Source organism: Antedon bifida, chromosome 5, assembly GCF_963402885.1.
Source record: "Antedon bifida chromosome 5, ecAntBifi1.1, whole genome shotgun sequence".
Classification (NCBI taxonomy): Eukaryota; Metazoa; Echinodermata; class Crinoidea; order Comatulida; family Antedonidae; genus Antedon; species Antedon bifida.
In genome coordinates, this window is record NC_136230.1 from 28,718,003 (window position 1) to 28,738,160 (window position 20,158).

At 31.7% G+C, this 20,158-nt stretch overlaps 1 protein-coding gene across 4 annotated transcripts; it reads left to right on the plus strand.

The window, feature by feature from the left end:
* The first annotated feature begins 283 nt into the window (after nucleotides 1–283).
* Nucleotides 284–19,512, plus strand: LOC144843775 (serine/threonine-protein kinase DCLK1-like). 4 transcript variants are annotated; one of them, XR_013612286.1, is made up of 15 exons: nucleotides 284–533; nucleotides 843–1,568; nucleotides 2,730–2,826; nucleotides 2,945–3,046; nucleotides 3,227–3,423; nucleotides 10,501–10,564; nucleotides 11,103–11,313; nucleotides 12,953–13,010; nucleotides 13,486–13,605; nucleotides 13,808–14,088; nucleotides 14,322–14,399; nucleotides 14,504–14,681; nucleotides 14,801–14,914; nucleotides 15,222–15,313; nucleotides 16,429–16,557. XR_013612286.1 is itself a non-coding variant. In XM_078700713.1 (15 exons), exons 2-14 carry the CDS (start codon nucleotides 852–854, stop codon nucleotides 16,564–16,566), a joined length of 2,355 nt encoding a protein of 784 aa, XP_078556839.1. In that variant the 5' UTR covers nucleotides 284–533; nucleotides 843–851; the 3' UTR covers nucleotides 16,567–16,577; nucleotides 16,819–19,512. The 4 variants fall into 4 exon arrangements, 3 of the variants coding, with proteins under 3 accessions (XP_078556839.1, XP_078556838.1, XP_078556841.1); XM_078700713.1 differs by lacking the exon at nucleotides 15,222–15,313 and adding an exon at nucleotides 16,819–19,512 and having other exon boundaries at nucleotides 16,429–16,577; XM_078700712.1 differs by lacking the exon at nucleotides 15,222–15,313 and adding an exon at nucleotides 16,819–19,512 and having other exon boundaries at nucleotides 16,429–16,567.
* The last annotated feature ends 646 nt before the right edge of the window (nucleotides 19,513–20,158 follow it).

The following is a 20,158-nucleotide window of genomic DNA, read 5'->3' on the forward strand; positions in this document are numbered from 1 at the left end:
TACGCCATTCATGTTTGTCTTTTATACAGTATTTGTCTAATGTGAATCTTTGATCTGTGTTGTGCTTCGTGTATGTGTGGTGACCCTTGTTGCATTTATCTCAACAATCATGTTAAGTGTTTGATGTTATTACAATTATGATACATATGATACGGGGGCGAAAGAAATGATAATAATCCTAATGATGTTTCATGCCTGAACTCGGAACAGCTTTTGTGTACATCTTCACTAAATGAATTATTGTTTGAAACGAATTCATTATCAGGGAGAGCTATGTGTATGAGTGTTTACTACCGGAACATGATTAATCACAGAATTGAACAGATAATTCAACTTCTCTGAACGTAAGAAATATTGCCATACCGCCCTCTATAACTATTGATAAGAATGACCAACCCTATTCCTTTTCATTTGGAATGATTCACTTGTCATAGTCGGTTGCAGATATTATAAGTTTGTTCTGCTATTGTTGTTTGCTCTCGGGCCAACCAACCGGCTTTTGGACCTCAAAGATTTGTTAAGCAAAGTACCAAGTAAGATTTGAACATACTTATGTATTATTTTAATGTTGAGTATAGTTTTTACCAGCAGGGATCATACAGCTGTGACCTGCACTGACTTACTTTACAGTGTAAGCGGGTACTTAGTACCTCCATAGTTACAGTACCAGGTGCTTGAGCCTAGCCTAGGCCTAGGTGTGTTTTGTAAGCCTACAATTTGTCTCTAACTTTCTTGTAAATTAGGTAGGCCTACTGTAATGCTTGTGTAATTTTAGAATTGTTTCCGCTACCTTATTTAAAATAATTTTTTTTATTAAGTTTTTTATATTTATTTTTATTTAGACCAAACAGATGGCAGATTATACAGTATCAGAACTTGAGCACTTCCATGCAGATAGACGCAAGTTGCGCTCTATTCACAACGGCCTTCCCAGTCCTGCACACAGTGCACATGGCGTGCTCATCCGAACGTCGCTCCGTAAACTTACAACCGACAAGAAAGCAATAAAGGTCCGATTTTATCGAAATGGCGATCGCCTCTTCAAAGGAATAACGTATGCAGTGTCGCCAGAAAGATTTAGAAATTTTGAGGCACTGTTGGCTGATCTTACACGTACATTAGCTGACCAATCACATCTTCCACAGGGCGTGAGACAAATATTTACTGCAGATGGATCACGCCGAATTCACTCACTGACCGAATTGCTTCCGGGTGAAAGCTACGTGTGTGCTTCGCAAGAGGTTTTTAAAAGAATAGACTATACAAAAATTAGCAACCAAACATGGAGTCACGGTACGCCTCAACGCGAGAGTAAAAGTTTATACGAAAACCGTTCGTCATCTCCCGCTAACAGAGGGGTAGAAAGTGCGCAGGAAGATACTCGAACATTCATAAAACCTAAACTAGTAACGGTTATTAAAAGTGGTTCAAAGCCTCGTAAAGCAGCTCGTATTCTTCTGAACAAGAAAACAGCACATTCTTTTGATCAAGTTTTAACGGACATAACCGACGCAATCAAGTTGGATTCTGGAGCTGTTCGCAAACTTTACACAATCAACGGCAAACAGGTACGTACCGACGGTGTACTCTGTGGAGCAGGAGTTGTAAGATGTGGTGTTCAACTTAACCCAGTGTTCTATCTTTTTTTATGTTGGTAATATTTTAGGTAGGAAGGACTGTTCCCGAGAACATGCCCTTTCATCGGCATGGTCGGGCGAATCTCTCTTGATCCGTTCATGTAATAGTATTCATTTTCTCTTGTTCTCTAATATTCACCATTTGAGTTTAATTATTCAATCTTTCAAATGCACAGCTGGATATAAATTAAGATCAGTGAAGAAGTAGATTGTCTTGCAAAAGACAATTACCAAGATATCACAGTCAATCAAATTAAAGCAATTAAAACTGAAAAGGGATTATGTTGATTAACTAAAACTAATTACAAATTAAATTTATGTACTATGCAAAATCCAAATTAAGCATGTCCACAAATATGCTTGTTCTAAATACAGTATTTCAAAAAATGCCTTTGTCAACTTTTTTAGATTTTTAAAGAAAATAAATCTCCATTTTGAGTTATTGAAATACTAATTTATTATACAGTATTTATTCATATTGGATTCAATCTAAACATGAATCATATTTTATTGTTTTCACCTTGAATAAATTTGGAAATTGAAAAAAAAATATGCATTCAATGATAAACAGTAATAAACATAGTGTGATGGAAACTTGACATTAGATATGAGCACGTCGTCCATGTCTAATCTGCTTATTGACAGCCATGCCGGATTTGGTTTTAATATTGGTAAAGTGCAGATAAAAAGTGAAAGTTTATTTTAGATACCGGTAATGTGCTCATAAATTATAGCTACCACATCATGATCTCTGTTTTCTCACATTTATATATGGAAAATTTATCCAATAGAAATACTGTTGTATATGACTAAGTATAGTCCAAGCAGGGAGGTATAAAGATAAATAATATTTTTATACCTCCCCGTGTCCCCTCCCAAGCAACCCTGTATATGACATTTTGAAAATTGGGGTTGAGATTATAATAATATGTATTTTACTTACTTATCTTGTGCTTGAATTTAGCCTAAAGTAGGGGAAGTAAGGGAATATGCTCATGTACAGTATTAAATAGTACAGTGTAATATAATACTGTAGATATATTGTTATATTAGGTGGAAGTTCCATTGTTTTTAATATATTTTTTTTTATAGGTCACTTGTTTGCAGGATTTTTTCAAGGACGAAGAGGTCTTTATTGCATATGGACAGGAAAGACATTCCCAAGATGATTTCGATTTGGCAAACAATGGTATTCAATTTTACCTTAATTTTCACCTATTTAAATTACCAATACCGTATTTGACAGTGTCACTAAAATATATAGCACTGTACTAAAGTAACTATAAAATTGTTTATTGTCTTTGTAGAATTCCACAATATTTCTGCGTACCGCAAGTCGGCGAGGCGGGACCGTGCAATGCTGAAAAGTCCTGCTCCAATGCGGCATAGTATGTCACCAAGTAGCAACAGTAAGAAGTTCTATTTTTCGTTCTATTAACAGAAACATTAAAAGATACAACACATTATAATATTTAAATGAACTGTATTTTGGAATAAAAGATAGCATAATAAAAGTATATCACCCACTTTTAACATTTGGCCACAGACTGTTTTTCACGAAAAAATCGTCCTTATTTATTATTCTGCAGTGAATGGTCGACCAAGCTCCGGTGCGAGAACCAAAACACCTGAACATCCGTTCTCACCTAAGCTTTATAGAAACGTGCAATCGCGGATTGATAGTGGTCGTAAAGGATCCAAGTCTGCCAAAGAGGCCCTTGCAGAAAGGAAGAGCTCAATTGATTCGCAGGGGTCTCCAGTCATTGGACGTGCGGCATCAGCCAAGGTAGGATTAAAGATTTATTTATTATTTTAAGATTTTTTCAAAGCAATTTTTATAGCAATACTCTCTAGTAAATAAGTTTCAGACCAGAACATCATTAATATATAACATAAAATAAATTTTTCTCTAGTAGTCACACAGTACGTTATCATGTATACAAATATCTCTCAACCTAACTCAAAACCTCCTCAATGGTTTCCTCATATGTTATAATTAATGTCACTTCTATTAGAGATTGTTACTAGTTTTTCTAATTACAAATCTAAGCATTGTTAAGGTTTCAGAAACATTTAAATTAATGTTTGTCTCCTAAACCTTTTTACACAATATGTAGCTTGTTAATTTTTGTATGTGAACACCCAAACATTATTTAAATTCATCTTTCTGTGCATGTACTGTACAATATGAATTCTTTCAACATTGGAATTGATTTTTTGCTGGATTTTTCTTTCTTTTCTTTATCTGAATTCAAACTCATTAATATTTCTTTGTGTGTGAATGTACGTTAACATTACTGAAATGTTTGGACATTAAAGCACTATTTGAACGTGATTCATCATTCGCAGCGTCAACATAGAAATAATTATTATTTGCTTAGTGAAGCATGTCTCGACGAAACAAAGCCATGCTCTGTTGACACACGTTTCTACTGTCGAGAAATTTAGTCATCGGTTTTGTTCCGGTTGTCTAATGAACCCATTGTCCAGACGGGGGTTGAGTGCTCGCGATTGATTACGTACGTGGGCGCACACAAATCATTATTATGACTCAGAATTTATAACATTACGTTTTCGATGAGAGTATCAACAAATCCGTTTGCAAGTGTGTCAAAGGGTATTCTCCAGTACTGTTTATCCATTTCTAATGTTCATATGTATATTAATACTAACAGGTATTCAACTATAGCCAATTAAAACAAAAATCAAGTAAACAAAACTAAATCACTAACGTTTATACTATGAATATATTATTGATTTTATGAATAAATTATTAATTTGCATAGATAAATGGTAATATTCTTGATAAATGAATAAATGAATTGCTCATAAATAATTTATTCAAAAGTCAAAAAACTAAAATTTTGTTTTGCTTAAAAAATATTAATTACTATGTATTAGATTCCTATACAGTATGACTGTTGCTTTTGCAGATTTATTAATTTAAATTAATTATTCGATCGTAATATTTAATTTTACAATAATGAAATATAACACTTAGTTGCATAAGTTAGTTAAATAAATTAGTTAAATAAATTAGTTTATATGCTTCAATTTAAAATTAAATGTAACACTTTATTAGCATTTTAGCAGTTTGACTGTCATTTAAAAAAAAATGGAGCTAAATATTTTGTGTTGCTTCGGCCAACATGAAATTGATATTGTTTGAGGGAAACTGGTAATAATAAATAACATTTTTTTTATAATATTATCTGTAGAAATCACATAATATAATAAATACAGAATTCTAATAATTTACCATAGTTCACGCTTGAGCAGTTTTGAAATCAGAAGACAGGTCATATAGAATGCCAATCAATATACTGTGTAATTCCGAATATTTAATGCTTAATAGGACAGGCTGAGAAGAATTTATAATACTTTACAGATCATAACGTTACCATGCTCTTGCCGCTGGACATTTTTATTAACCTGCAAATGAATTCCTTAATGGCCGAGGACGAAAACGAGCTTATCATGATTAGCGGTACAAACGGACATGAATTTTAACCAAAATAGATTTCAAAATTGTATTTTTAAACACTAGTTCAACTAGTTCAAATTTGTTTATCGAGAAAACATTGAATTTTAATAAATATTTTGTAATAATTAAATATAATCTTCTGTTGAAGGGAGAATGTCCAGAAATGTTACCATTTCTTCCATAAATCAAACATTTTTCATTTCCAAATATATTATGCAAGAACATTAATTACAAAACTAATTGGATTATTTTAAACTTATAATCTATATTGATTATTTATAAATTATTTAAATGAAGAAGATGAGAGACAAAGAATTATAAAGTCATTTCAGAACCTGCCATAGACAGCGTGAAATTTGATTAAGTAATTTGTAAGCGGTGTTGCATAATTTACAACGTGTTTGGCACTGATCACAGACACGTATGCGCAATCTGCACCTAATGCGCGAGAATATTGATTCATGCATACGCTTTTTCCTGTCGTTACCAAATGTATCAGATTTTGCCAAGGCTATACCGAGGAATAAACATTTATCCTTGTTTTCTTGCATATGTATTAGCTCCAATTAGAAAACAAAATTGGTTTCGAAAGCTTGGAATTTCTCTATGGCTCTATATTTTAGGTTTTGGATTATACCTTTTGGTTATTTTGCAATAATTTTTACAGGACGTATTATATGCTTTTTATTCACATACAGTTTAATTGTTGTTATATCTTGTTTTTGTTCATAACAAAAACTTAAAGAATACAATTGAGTATGGGATGCCAGAAAAAGCAAAAACCTATTTTTGATTAAATATTTATTATTTGTTGTTAATTTGTAATTTTAATTAGTTTTCAGTTTAAGAACCTGATCACATACAATTTCTCATTAAACACATATGAATGCATCCTTGCCTCACTTCTATATCAAACCATAACACACATTAGTAATTCATATTTATGACTCATAGTTGGCCACAGTATGACCTGAGACATGATAATATTTCAATACAACATACAGCCTTGAGTCAAAATGTGTAGTTCTCGGAAAGATATTTTCTCAGAACAAATTTCTACATTTCCAATACCACAAACCATTACATTAATTCACTTGTTTTTTGTTATTGAGAATTTTCTTGGAATTTTAAGTGAAATAGATTTATTGGCTCTTACCAAATGTCTATAAAATTATCTAGAATCTTTGAATTTAGATGACCTGGGAACTAGTTATGCCATTTTAATTCATTTTGTACATTCGGTGTGTGGGGAGGCAGGGGTTTCTTTCCTGGGGGAGGGGATGTGTTTTGCTCTCTTGATTCCTTTGTGGATTCTATGTCCAGGCAGGAGATATACTACTATCTAATATGAAATAATATTATTAATACTAAAAATGAACACTGAAATCACACAAATGAAATCGCCATCCTATACAGTACTATTAAGTATTTATTTTTTTAGAATATGCTGTATAGACATTTTAAAATAGTTGTTATATTTCTGATATCCTTGTACTGTACATACAGTATTTAGACTACTATTTTATACTACTGTTTTTTGCGATAAACAGGTATAATAAGTCTAATAATTCATAGAAATGACAGGTTTTCATACCTTTTTCCTTGGCCTTTGGCAAATCACACTTTTTCCTGATTTCATTATCATAACAGACTTCATGTCTCAAATGCTTTCATTATAATTAAAATAGTCCCAAGCTAGGGGTGATATTCTGTCTGTGTATACATTTGAATTTAAAGATTTAACAAATATTGGCAATTTTAAAGTAAATCTATGTATAAAGCTCTGTCTACACCTCTGTCTACATTATCAAACTATAGTAGTTTGACAAAAAAAAGTTTGATGTGCCCAAATATGGTAGTGATATTCCCAAATATGGTAGTGATATGACATCAACTAGGTCCATATATGGGCACATCACATTTGGTGTCACATAAAGTTTGATAGTGTAGACAGAGCTTAACACCTTCTACTCTATTTAAGAACCACTTTATTAGCACCAGCGCTGAAGTTAGCCTGTGTCCCTATTTAGAGTCAATATTGAAGGCTGCTGCTACATGATTGAGGACTCTCTAAAGCTCTGTCTACACTGAAAAATATGTGACAAAAAAAATGTGATGTGCCCATATATGGACATGATGATGTCATATCACTACCATATTTGGGAATATCACTACCATATTTTGATATATCACTTCCATATAGTATTTGGGCACATAACACTTTTTTTATCAAACTAGTTTGATGGTGTAGACAGAGCTTAATTGAGGTTCTATTTAATATTTGAAAAAGATTCATATTTTCGTAATTAGAGTCTAATGAGGGTTGATGGTCCCTAATTAGAATCAGGAGTTGGTATCTTCTTATTTGGAGGAATTTATGACAAATTTTAAAGGCCTCTTATTTGTGAATTTCCCAGATTTTGTTCTCAAAGTTGTGTTAAGTGTTTACCCTTCATCAAATCCACAATCTGCTAATGGTTTATCATCATCACATTACCTATACTCTCATCGACAGAATACGTAATAAATATTCTCTCATTTGTAACATAAACGATTACATTACAATGTCATATATCATCCTCTACATGAGCGAGTAAAATTATCATTTTTCAATATGGCTACCCTATCATTGTCCTCGCCTGTCAACTTTAATTAGCTTTGTTTTTTATTTCATAAACAGATGTATACTCCAGACGTATGCTCTACCGTAAAATCGTAATAAATGTGTATATACTCGATTTACAATGTCGAGACTTGTGGTACGCATTTTGAGATTAACTTAAAATTCTAAAAATAAAGTATTAAATTTATCACGGCTTATAAAATCAATGATTCTGCTAAAGATTTGCATTACATATAACTTGTTTCGAGTGTAATACCAAATATATATTATATGATCATTTTATACATTTTGGATTGTCAATCATATTATATTACAAATATGAGTTATTCCATAATAAAAGTTAAAATATTTCAAATAATATAAGTATATTTCAAATATTATAAACTAAAAAGTATTACTATAAATTTTTTTTTTTAAAAGACACTCTCCAGAGGTTTTGTTTTTTTGGAGTAGCTACGTGCATGCGACGTGATTGCTAATTGCAGCTTACAATCCTATTAAATGACCACGTTTAATTATATTCACCTTTTAATTTCATAGCAATAATCCAGCAGTTCTTAGGTGTTTAATCCTGTGAGTGTGTCAACAAGCATAATGGCAGGTGACTCATAACCTGCCTCTATTTCACACACAATGTGTACATCTATGAAAAGCAGGTGTATTATTAGACTGACATCTTTAATTAACATCATAGTATAGTACACATGGTTCTTCTATAAAGCTCTGTCTACACTATCTAACTTTATGTGACAACAAAATTTGATGTTCCCATATATGTGCATGATGATGTCATATCACTACCATAGTTGGTCATATCACTACCATAGTTGGTCATATCACTACCATATTTGGGGACATCACATTTTTTTGATAGTGTATATAAGGCATTGATACCATGCGATGGTTTGAAATAACACTTTATACACTTAAAAATCCTTTTGAGGAATAAAAAAAACTGTATAGCGTTAGTTTCTGTTCCTGGATCAAATATCTTCTTCCTTTTATTCAACTCAGAAACATAATTAGGCAGCGTTCAATTTTCGACAACCAAACTATGACATATTTGTTCATTGTGCGCATGTGGGAATATTGGGACGCGTGTCCTCGCTCTACACCTTGACACATGTTTGATCGTTTCTGGGTTCAGGCGACGACCGACAACACATCGATTGGCCTAGGTTGGTCCTCAGTCATCCCAAATCAAAAGCTCCGTATTATTATGCTAGTAGTACTGCACTACAGTCTTTTATCTGATCTTCTATCCCATTAATGCTTTTAAATTATTTTAGATACAGCTTTACACACATTTTGAAGAATATTACTGTACATTTAAAATACAATTTTTCTCTTTCACAACTTCTTTGAAATATTAAAGTTGAAAGGTGCAGAAGGAAGACAGATCTAAAAAATTAAGTTAATACTGTAATTATTATTGCATTAAACATCTTTATTCTTAATAGAGCAGAAATGATTAAAAATAGATCCTAATTGCACTCTGTTTATAATTCATATGAAATAAGGAAATGGTCAGCTAAGAAGATAAATTAGTCTCTTTTCTTAGTTTCTTCTACGATGACTCATTTTCAAGAATATACGACGAGCAAATAAGAATATGTTTACACCTCGTCTTGCAAATGTCATCTTGCATATGGCGTAAACATAAAACCCAAGATGGCCGGATGTTGTTAATGCTGTGTTTAATTTGTATCTTGTGCCACCTATTGAATATTTCTAATAACACAGACTTTTGAAATATTCCTGTGTGAATAGAATATAGAAACAATTTTTTCAACCTAGTTTTTTGTTTTTAAAATTTTGAATGTATAGTCAAATATTATCTATACTTCACTAAAGTTCTTTCTACGCTATATACTATCAAATGTGATGTGCCCATATATATGGACATGATGATGTCATATCACTACCATATTTAAGCATATCACTACAATATTTGGGCACATGTCATCACGTTTTTTTGTCAAACTAATTTGATAGTGTAGACAGAGTTTAAGTTTTTGGAGGTAAAAGATATTTTTTACCTCCATGCTAAGTTTTAATGTTATAATTCTATAATCTATGGCAAACTACTCCTAGGTATTATGGTGGACAAATCAAAAATGTAATTCCTGGCTTTATGATTACTAAAAGTCCCCACGATGTCGATATTTTTTAATTTGAACTTATCCCTTGTTTTTCCATAATACATTTAAAAGCGTAAATAATCATAGACAAAGACCAATTTGAATCATATATAGGGCTATGTACTGTACCTATGCCAGGTGTTGAATTAATATGTAATTTTGTGGACACCTGCATTGCTTATATGCAAATCAATATTGTAATTAACTATGTATTGTTTGCTTTCAAACCTGTCTTAATGGTATTTTACCTCAACCATGAATGAATTTTCTTAATGCAAACATTAATGTTTTAATGTATTTGTTTGCCTCATATACCGGTACATTTCAGAAAATGAATGTTTTCTTTGTGGATTTAGCATATGCAAAACTTGTAACCAAGAGGTCAAAGGTTTCAATCTCCCCAGAAGACATGTCATGATGCATATCTATTTTAACATTATAAATTAACTAATTAATGTATATCAATTAAGTATGGCATCATTTGCATTTTACCAATTCCATTTGCATTTTACCAATTCATTTTGAACACTTTATTTTTATTTATCAACTGCAACAATTTTGGTTCATCATTTGCATATTTATTTTTTTTTAATTCTATTTATTTTTTCCTCTTAGAAGAAAGACAGCAGTGACAGCAGCTCAAGGTCATCATCACCTGGTGGTAGCAGTAAATATGGAGGTAGATTAACTTATCATCACTTATCGTAATCATAACTATTATCATTACGTATTATGAACTAGAAAGGCAAACCTCCGCCTAGGCATATAAAAATTTAATGATTTGTCTCCCATACAGCTTTGAAATCCATCTTTTAAAATCTTTTTGAGTAAAGTAATCCTGCTAACTAACAAATAGAAACAAACACACACACATGCTATCGACCACATAATAAAATAGAATAGTCCCATTGTACTAGCTTTCTATAGACCCTGATGTGAACTACAAGCCAATATAAAGTACAAAGTGATTGTTGTAGTTTATTGACCAAGAATGAATTATCTTACATACAATAGATCTTAAACACAAACCTCTATTTTATAGAGGGACTTTGGACTCAACAAAATGACCAATACACCCCCCCTCCCAGAATAATGGTTTGCCGTAGTATTGAAATATTAACCACATAGGTTTCATAGGAAAGTATCCACTTAAGGGTGTCCCCAGAATAGCGATGTCCAAGAGCTTGTGTAGTAACTTTTTTCTAATTTTTGTTTAGGGTCACAAAAGCTTAGAAAGACCAGCGTTCCATCAAGTATTGCGAGTGCTCACTCTCAAAATGACGTCGAAGAAAAGAGACCGAAGCAACTTGACCTAGATTCATCATCCAACGACAACGAAAACACGCCTCCCGGCCTACTGGAGAAGTACAGAATTGGACGCATCATAGGTGACGGAAACTTCGCTGTTGTCAAGGAATGCACTGACAGGTGAATTGTGGGATTGCACCCATAATGCTTATAGTTGCCTGCTTGCTATTGTATTATGTATGCTGTTTATGAATATTTATTTTATATTTTTCATTACTAAATATTATTTATCGTTACTAAATATTATTTATTATCAAATATTATTTATGTTTATAAAGAATGTGAATTTGTGCAATGTTGTTATTCTTGCATGTTATAATGCTTTGATTGATCGTATACATTAAAATATATATAATGTGCTGGCGCAATAAACACCATTCTATATACAGTATATAATATTCATAATTCACTACATACTAATAATCTATTCAAATATTAATGTTTATTTATTAAAATATTAAGACATACCATACAATTTTTAAACCAATATTAACTTAATAGTTCAACCCTCGAACGCCAAACTTTAGGGGTGGGGCTATATCTGCACTAATCCCAGCTTATTTCTGCTTCAAAATGCCCTAAAAGTAGTTTATTACTATCCATTAATTTTTACACATTAAAATTCTATCTATTTTTATTATGCATTATATATTTAAAGTTTAATATTTTTTATTTTGCTTGATTTCGTTGTATAATACTGTACACAAGTTCGTCATTTTTTGTTTGTTAAAAATAACTAACACTAATGGCGAAAACGCACACTACTTCACCCTCCACATCTAAAAATCAACACCAGTTTAAATTTGCATGTTGTGAATATATTGTAAAATATATATACCGTATTTGTAATTGTAGTTCTTAATTATATTTGTGAAATGCTTTATGCAAGTCAATATACATTCCTATTTGCAATGGTAACCCGATGCCTTGTAAATTTAAAGTTGTGCTACTATGTTGTTTAGATATATTTGTCCATTATGTATGAAAATTTATTTAATTCATTTTTATTTGTGCATATATTGATATTAATAATGATACCGTCCATATCTGTAGATCTATCTTTTATCACAATTATTCCATCCATAACTTGCCTCTGCAATATATTATATTCAAAATGATAACAAGCTTATATATATATATATATACATACATATACACACTTAATATTAATATAGTATATTATAGTGTATTATAATTGTTTTTATAAAGAATTTTGTTCCCGTTGTTTTTGCTTACAATTAATGCCATATATGTATTTCATTTTCAATTATATATTGTTTTGCATATCAATTTTTTATAATGTTGCAATAAATATTTATTTTACATAATTTATGATTTACTTTTGTTTTCTTTTTAATTAATGTTTTTGTTCATTTATATATATCATTTTATAACCAATAGAAGAATGTTAATAGTTCATCTACATTAGTAATTATATAATCAAACTCATCCCTATTATAATAACTATAACTATCAATTTTAAATTAATATTAACTGTCATAATCATCATCAATATCATCATCATCGTTATCATTGGTATCACTATCAACATGACTATTATCATTATTAATGTTGCATGATCATCATAATCATACAATTTTGATTTATGTTATATTATGAACATTTATATATGAAATGAGTATCAATATAATTGGTAAGTAATCTAAAAATATAAATATGAGATAAAATTATTATATATATTTATTATAATTTAAGGTTTACATTTTGTAGTGTTTAAATGATGTGTCTTTCTTTTCAGATCAACTGGAGAGGAATTTGCTCTCAAAATTATTGATAAGAAAAAGTGCAAAGGAAAGGTTAGTAATTATCACTAAAGTACATTTATATTGAGGTTAATTTTTTTAAATCTAGATGTTTTTGCAATTAGTTTCTTCACTGTTAAAACAATATTAAAATGTAAGCCAGTCTTTAAGGAGTTTTTGATCTTACTCTGTTAAGCTTTGTTTCACCTTGGAAGCAATGCAATCACGTAGAGTTGACCAATCGCAAGCAGTTGTTGAATGATCCATCATGTTGTGATTGGTCAAATTACTTACTGGTCTTCTGTTGCGTGAGAACCAAGCATTACCTTCTTTATGGATTACATTCCATAATAAAGACAGACAATGAATGCGTAATTTAAATTTACTAAAAATCTACATTGTATAAATGCTGTATTTGAAACAAATTGAAAATTGTATACTAATAATTCACCTGACATGTAATGTGAATGTGTTTAATGTGCTAATGGTATGAATGTGTTTAATGTTATAAATGTGTTTCATTTAACAGGAAAAAATGATAGAGAGTGAAGTGAACGTTCTTCGCAATGTCAAACATCCCAATATAATCCAGTTACTGGATGAGTATGATGCGCCAAATGAGCTGTATCTTCTAATGGAATTAGTAAAGGTAAAAGTTAATACATTAACATACTGCACAACTAATTCAAATACTCCGGTTGATCCTGTTTATGTGAAGTATTGAATTTGGTCAAAGTGTCGTTATCCAAACTTCTCATTGTGTATTTCATTCATGCAAGTAGAACTTTTGATCTGCCCATGGTTATGTTACCAAACATGGTTTTTAAAAAACCTTAAACTTGTATTTACAGGGCGGTGACCTTTTTGATGCCATATCCATGGCGACCAAATACACAGAACGAGATGCAAGCTGCATGGTGCACAATCTAGCCAGTGCTATCAACTACTTGCACTCTCTAAACATTGTCCATCGGGATATCAAACCAGAGAATCTTCTCGTATGCGAACACAAGGACGGAACAAAGTCACTAAAACTTGGAGACTTTGGTCTGGCAACGTTCGTAATGAAACCTTTGACTACAGTCTGTGGAACGCCAACTTACGTAGCTCCCGAGATTATTCTTGAGACTGGGTAAGTCAACGGATTGGTTTCTTTGTGTAAAGTTTCGTTCAGGCTTAGTTGGTGACTAGCCCACCAAATTTAGTGATACTTTGGGTAAATAACTAACCTTAGTAACTCACTTATTATATATTATTATTTGTGTAGAAGAAAGTAAGAACTAATTCTTTTATCATCTTAGTATGAATTAAAACAACATTTTACATTCACCGTAGTTCATTTGTTTTCTTGTTTGATTTTTTTAGATATGGCACAGAAGTTGATGTCTGGGCAGCTGGTGTCATTACTTATATTTTACTGTGTGGTTTCCCACCATTTAGAAGGTAAAATCATTTATTTTTTATGGAAATATTATTTGTTAATAATATTTTTATTGAATTAAAATCAATACATGTATCAAAAAAATTTTTATTTTTTATTTTTACAGTGAGAGCAACGATCAAGAGGAACTATTTGATAAAATCATTATTGGAAACTATTCGTTTATTTCGCCATTTTGGGACGATATCTCCAGCCTTGCCAAAGAACTTATCATCTGTATGTTAGAGATTGACCCTGCTAAGCGTTATACTGCCCTCGAGGTCATGCAACATCCATGGGTCGCAGTAAGATTGTTTTTTATTTAAATATTGTGAAAATGTTGCATGCATTAATATCATTATTATTAGTACGCATTAGTATTTGAAAAAACTCTAAATAAATATTTGCTTTTACTCTCTTTTAGGAGGATGGTGGAATTGAGCGTGACTTTCCAATTGAGTTGTCAAAGAAGTTGTCCATGAACTTTGACATCAAACCAAAGCAGTCGGTACAATCAGCAGGCATCGCCCTTGTTGCCGTAAGTACAGACCTTAGATACCATCATTCCAGACTTCTCTCAACATTAGCCGTGTTGGAGATTAGTATCACCTAGTAGTGTCTCTGACGTTGTCGTGTTTGTACCATTTTTTTTCTGAAGAATCCGTTCAGCATATTATATTTAATGTGGATTTTTGTTGTTACATTACAAACATTGAGTGCAAAAATGTCACCAAGAGACCTTTACTTTCTTTTTATTTTTTCATTTCCATAAATTTTTTATCAATATTTATGCAAGCAGCAGTATTATCTGCATACATATTAGTAAAATTATCTTATTTCTTTAGAGACCATCTGGGATACCTTTACCAAAACGGAAAAAATGACAAAGGTTTTAAATTTGGTAAAAATGGCACCGTTTGTTCTGTTCTCGGTTTAGGTTTGTGCGCACATTTGATCAATGATAGTATCTAATTCTATTTAACTAACAAGGCTTATATTTTTCTTTTCTACATTACTTGAAAATGTCAGCATTGTTTATAAAAAGCTCTCATTAATTATTAAAAATTAATTGTTGAAAAATGTTGATATTAAATTTTGCAATGAGGTCAAATACTTGCACTACTTTTCTTTTAAGCATGCCTAGCTCAAGAAGAACTTTCTTCCAAATATTATACAAAAAATACAAAGCAATGAAGCATCACAAACATATGGCGCATCATTTAATTTTGGCCTAGTTGCTGAAGCTATCACAACACAGATGTCGTTTATGAGCATGTGTAGACACTTGTATGCTTATTGGGTTATTTGACACACAAGCATTGTTACAGTATTACTGTAGAACCCCTATTAAAGGGACATATTCTGGACCCCCAACAGCGTCCCCTGATGATTAAACATGGGCAACTGAACCAAAGGATGGGGTACTGTATTTATACACAGCTAATACTTCATACATCACATAATATATTTATTATAAATGGTATATATTGGATATACTACTGTATATAATTTAAATCTACCAGATAGATTGAAATCTGACTTGAAAATAACTAGCCTTAGTCAATATTATTAGCATCTATTTTATCTTATGCATTATATTAATTTCTTTATCATTTATATTTGTATATTTAGTTTTATTTTTATTTTTTTCTGATAATTTAGCATTTTGTAAGTTCTGAGGGTCTCTGATAGTAACTTGTTAAAATATCTCTGTTGGACTATGCTGCACATTATGACTGCATGGGAAATTAGAAAAAAAAGAGATAAATATTTTTTTTCGTTTCATTTAATATTCATTATTTTTACTGTTATTCTGCACAAACTAACATTATCTGTAGCATAACTATCACTAAAATAATCTCTATTCAGTCATTTAATTAACCCCATATGAACTACACAATTATTTTCATTAATCGTAACAATTTTGTGGAAGCAAGCAATTTATAAAAAGCATTTTTTAGTGTATTTTCGTGTGTTTTCAATAATCTGTATGCCTATTAAAATTTGTCTTTCTTTCTAAATAACTATAATTGAATTTTTTTCCATATTTAGGCAACTTCTTTAGACAAAGATGGCAAATACTTCAAGTCTAACAGAGCGCGAGCAGGGGCTCAGTCAGAAGAGGAAGAGTGTGTTGAAGAAACTAGATCTGATGTTGAAGAAGAGTACGACAGTGATGAGAACTTTTGAAGTATGAATAAGTGCTGTATCGCCCTCTACATTTGAAATCCTCTGAATGCTGTCCTCTATAATCAGTCACAGTTCATAGTATAAATTTTTATATATATTGGCTATATCGCACTCTACATTTGAAATCCTATGAATGCTGCCCTCTATAATCAGTCAAAGTTCACATAAATTTATATATGTTTTTTAAATGCAAACTTTGTACTCGTTTGTACTTTTGATATTTACATAAATGTAATTTTTCCCATTTTTTAGTGTGAATTCTGAGTTGGAGCGCAAGCTAGTTGTGACTTCTTCATAGGCTTCCTTGGTTCTCAACCCAACAGCTGGATGTTGACAGTGAGGTCAAGCCTTCTTCATAGACTATCCTGCATTTAACAGATATGTCATCTCTGCAAGTCTCTCTGCTTTTATGGGATCTGTGCAGTTACTCCACATATAGTAGCATATTTAAAATTATATTATATTATCTTCTGTTTTGTTTTATATAGGACATATACCACCTTATGTAACATTTTGCTGTATCCATGTTGTTTGTTCTTGCATCCAAATTATCAACGTCTTCGGAAAAATCTGCCAAAAACTTGTTTAACTGCTGCAATTATGTTTGATTCGTTCATTATTCTTCATATTCTTTGTTTTATTTATTTGAAATGTATATTTAAGATTGGTAGAAATACTCCATATTTTGCTGTAAATTCTCATTTTAAAGTTGACGTATGCCAACGCCAATATTATGTACATCAGGATTGGGTGGGTCTTTCTATTATGTATCATTGATAGAATTATTAACATATGTGTGGAATTCTTTGCTATCATCTCCGCGTTCTAATCTATCTTATTGAGTAGGCCTACTAGTATTTGCCATTTTACCACGCTTTACCGTGGATGTCCGAGTTGTCAACATAATATTACTTTTTCAGCACTGACACTGAAAATAGTCATATTTTATAATCTAACTTTTTCAATCAAGATAACTTATCAACATAAAATGTAATTTCTCATTGAACTTTGACGCGTGCGCATTAGGCCTATTGCGTTTCAACACGCTCGTCAAAGGTTCGTGTTGATTGCCAAACAGGTTTATTGATGCTTTTATATTTTATTACATCTATATACATTTACATCTAAAACTCTTCTAAGAAAAAAAACACATATCGGTACCAGCAGCAACAAACGATGAAAATTAACATAATTTTCGGATTTTCACAATGTAGGAGGATATACTTCTACTATAATACTTTGCGTGTTCTATTCTTCGTTATAATTGGAAGTTTTGTGACCATTTCGATCATTGGCTATCGGGGAATATTTCGGACTTCCCGGTTTTACTACTCGTATAAATATAACTGTAGATGCGTGTGTGTACATACAAGATTTCACTGTATATCAACATTGTGTATAAGAATCATAATCATAATATATTGTAGTATATCGTGTGATTGATACAGTTACCGTAAAAATCATTCGGCCTCGAATTAGGCCTAAATTGATTTCATATACCTATACTGTTAAGAAATATTGTTTCAAAACATACGTTTTCAGTTAGATAGATATATGCTACCTTATGGCACGGAAACTTGGTGCTAAGCAGGCTTTCCAAACCCAATATGTTCAGGTCTTTAAAATTCAAAATACTATACTACCATATTGTTTTATTCATATGATCCGAATCATATGAAGATTTACGGCTTTTCAAATAGCGTTGAGTGATTACAAAATATCGGTAATTATGTGGTATAACATGATTTCACTTAAATATTAATATATAAAGGTACCTTTAATATCATATCTTGTGCGTAATTTCAAAATGTTATATAAGTTATGTTTTGTGCAATAGTTTTATTTGCATTTAATAGTTAGCAAGTACATTTATCATAGTGTTGTATATTATATTATTTTAAAGATACGTTAAATTATATTTTATTTAGTTATTAGTTACGCAAATCTATATATTTTAAATTAATTTGTCAATGTTTATTTAGCATTTTATGTTAATTGTTCATGTTATATTTATGCAGCGACCGAAAGCGTAGAGTGACAGATACGTCTTCCGATATTTCGGTAAAGCGGAGATTGTGGAGGGGGCCGTGGAAGGGGTTGTGTAGGCCTATCTACAGTGGCGTAACGGATATGAGCGCTCACTGGCTAAACCCAGGGGCCCCGGAGTTTAAGCGTGGTTCCCACTAGCGACGCAACGTAAGAAAATGCCCTTCCCATAATAGTGTTTTCCCCCGCCTACGTGAAATCAAACCTTCGATGTTTGCAACACATTGCGTCGTCGGTTCCCACTTGTGATTACGCAACACAGCACTTTGCGTCGATACGTCGCTGCGTTGCGTTCTAGTGGGAACCACGCTTTAACCTGGGGCCTCAGGCCTCTGCGTTATGCCACTGCCTATCTACCACCAGTTTACGAAGTTGGTGCTCAACTAAGGGGTATAGACACGCCTTCTATCTATAGTAGTTACTACAGTAGTTATAGGTATATATAGTTTTAAAATATTAAATTTTTGGTTGGAGAGGAAAATGCGACAGAATTGACGAAGAAGAATTATGGAATAAAATGCGAAGTTCTATTTCCAGTTATACATGAGAATATTTGTATTTATTATTTAAATACATTTTTAATTTGCATATAAAAGCAAGCAACCGAGGTTTAGTTTTCTGATCATTATATAGAAAATGGACGCTTTTGCGATGAGTGTAGCTCACGCTAAATGCTTGTACTGGGCATTGTTTGTAAATAGGTGCTTTAACATTTCCATGTAAAGATAATCTTTTTAATTGTGAATTAATATTTAATGAAAAGTCCTTAATATTGATGTTTAGTGTTCGATGTAACGTGTAGGCCTATACATATAGGTAGTGTCGTTTATATAAGGTCACGTGACTGTAGGTGGCCATCTGCTAGAAACTGTGGTGCAATAAAGTGTTTAATATCTGTTATATTGCGTTAAAGTTTTACTTAAGCCTATTTATCTTCTTGAATATCATACAAATGAAAAGGTGTCATTGACGCCTCAAACCTAAACGCGTTAGTTCTGACGCGTTTATGCGATAGTTCTGACGCGTTTATGCGATAGTTCTGACGCGTTTATGCGACATGTGTGAGCGCGTATGTATGTCACGTCTCTTGATGGCCTAGTATACTGTAATTTAGCAACATTTAACAGTTGGGTTCACTTTTTAGAATGTACGGGCGAGTACACAATTTTTGTTCATTCAAGAAAATACAACACTGAATATATCTATTTTTGTCGTTTAATAACCTGCTGAAATAATACTGTTATTAGCAACAACAGTTAGGTTTACTTTAGAATGGAGAGGCTTTTTATTCAAGAAAATACAACTGATAGATCTATTTTTGTCGTTTAATAAACTACTGAAATAATACTGTTATTAGCAACAGTTATTTTCACTTTTTAGAATGTAGGGGCGAGTACACAATTTTTGTTCATACAAGAAAATACAACTAAATAGATCTATTTTTGTCGTTTAATAACCTACTAAAATAATACTGTTTTATATAACTAATCGTAGGCCAACTTTCATTGACCTAATTTCATATTTATAATCTCTCTAACCATAGAGG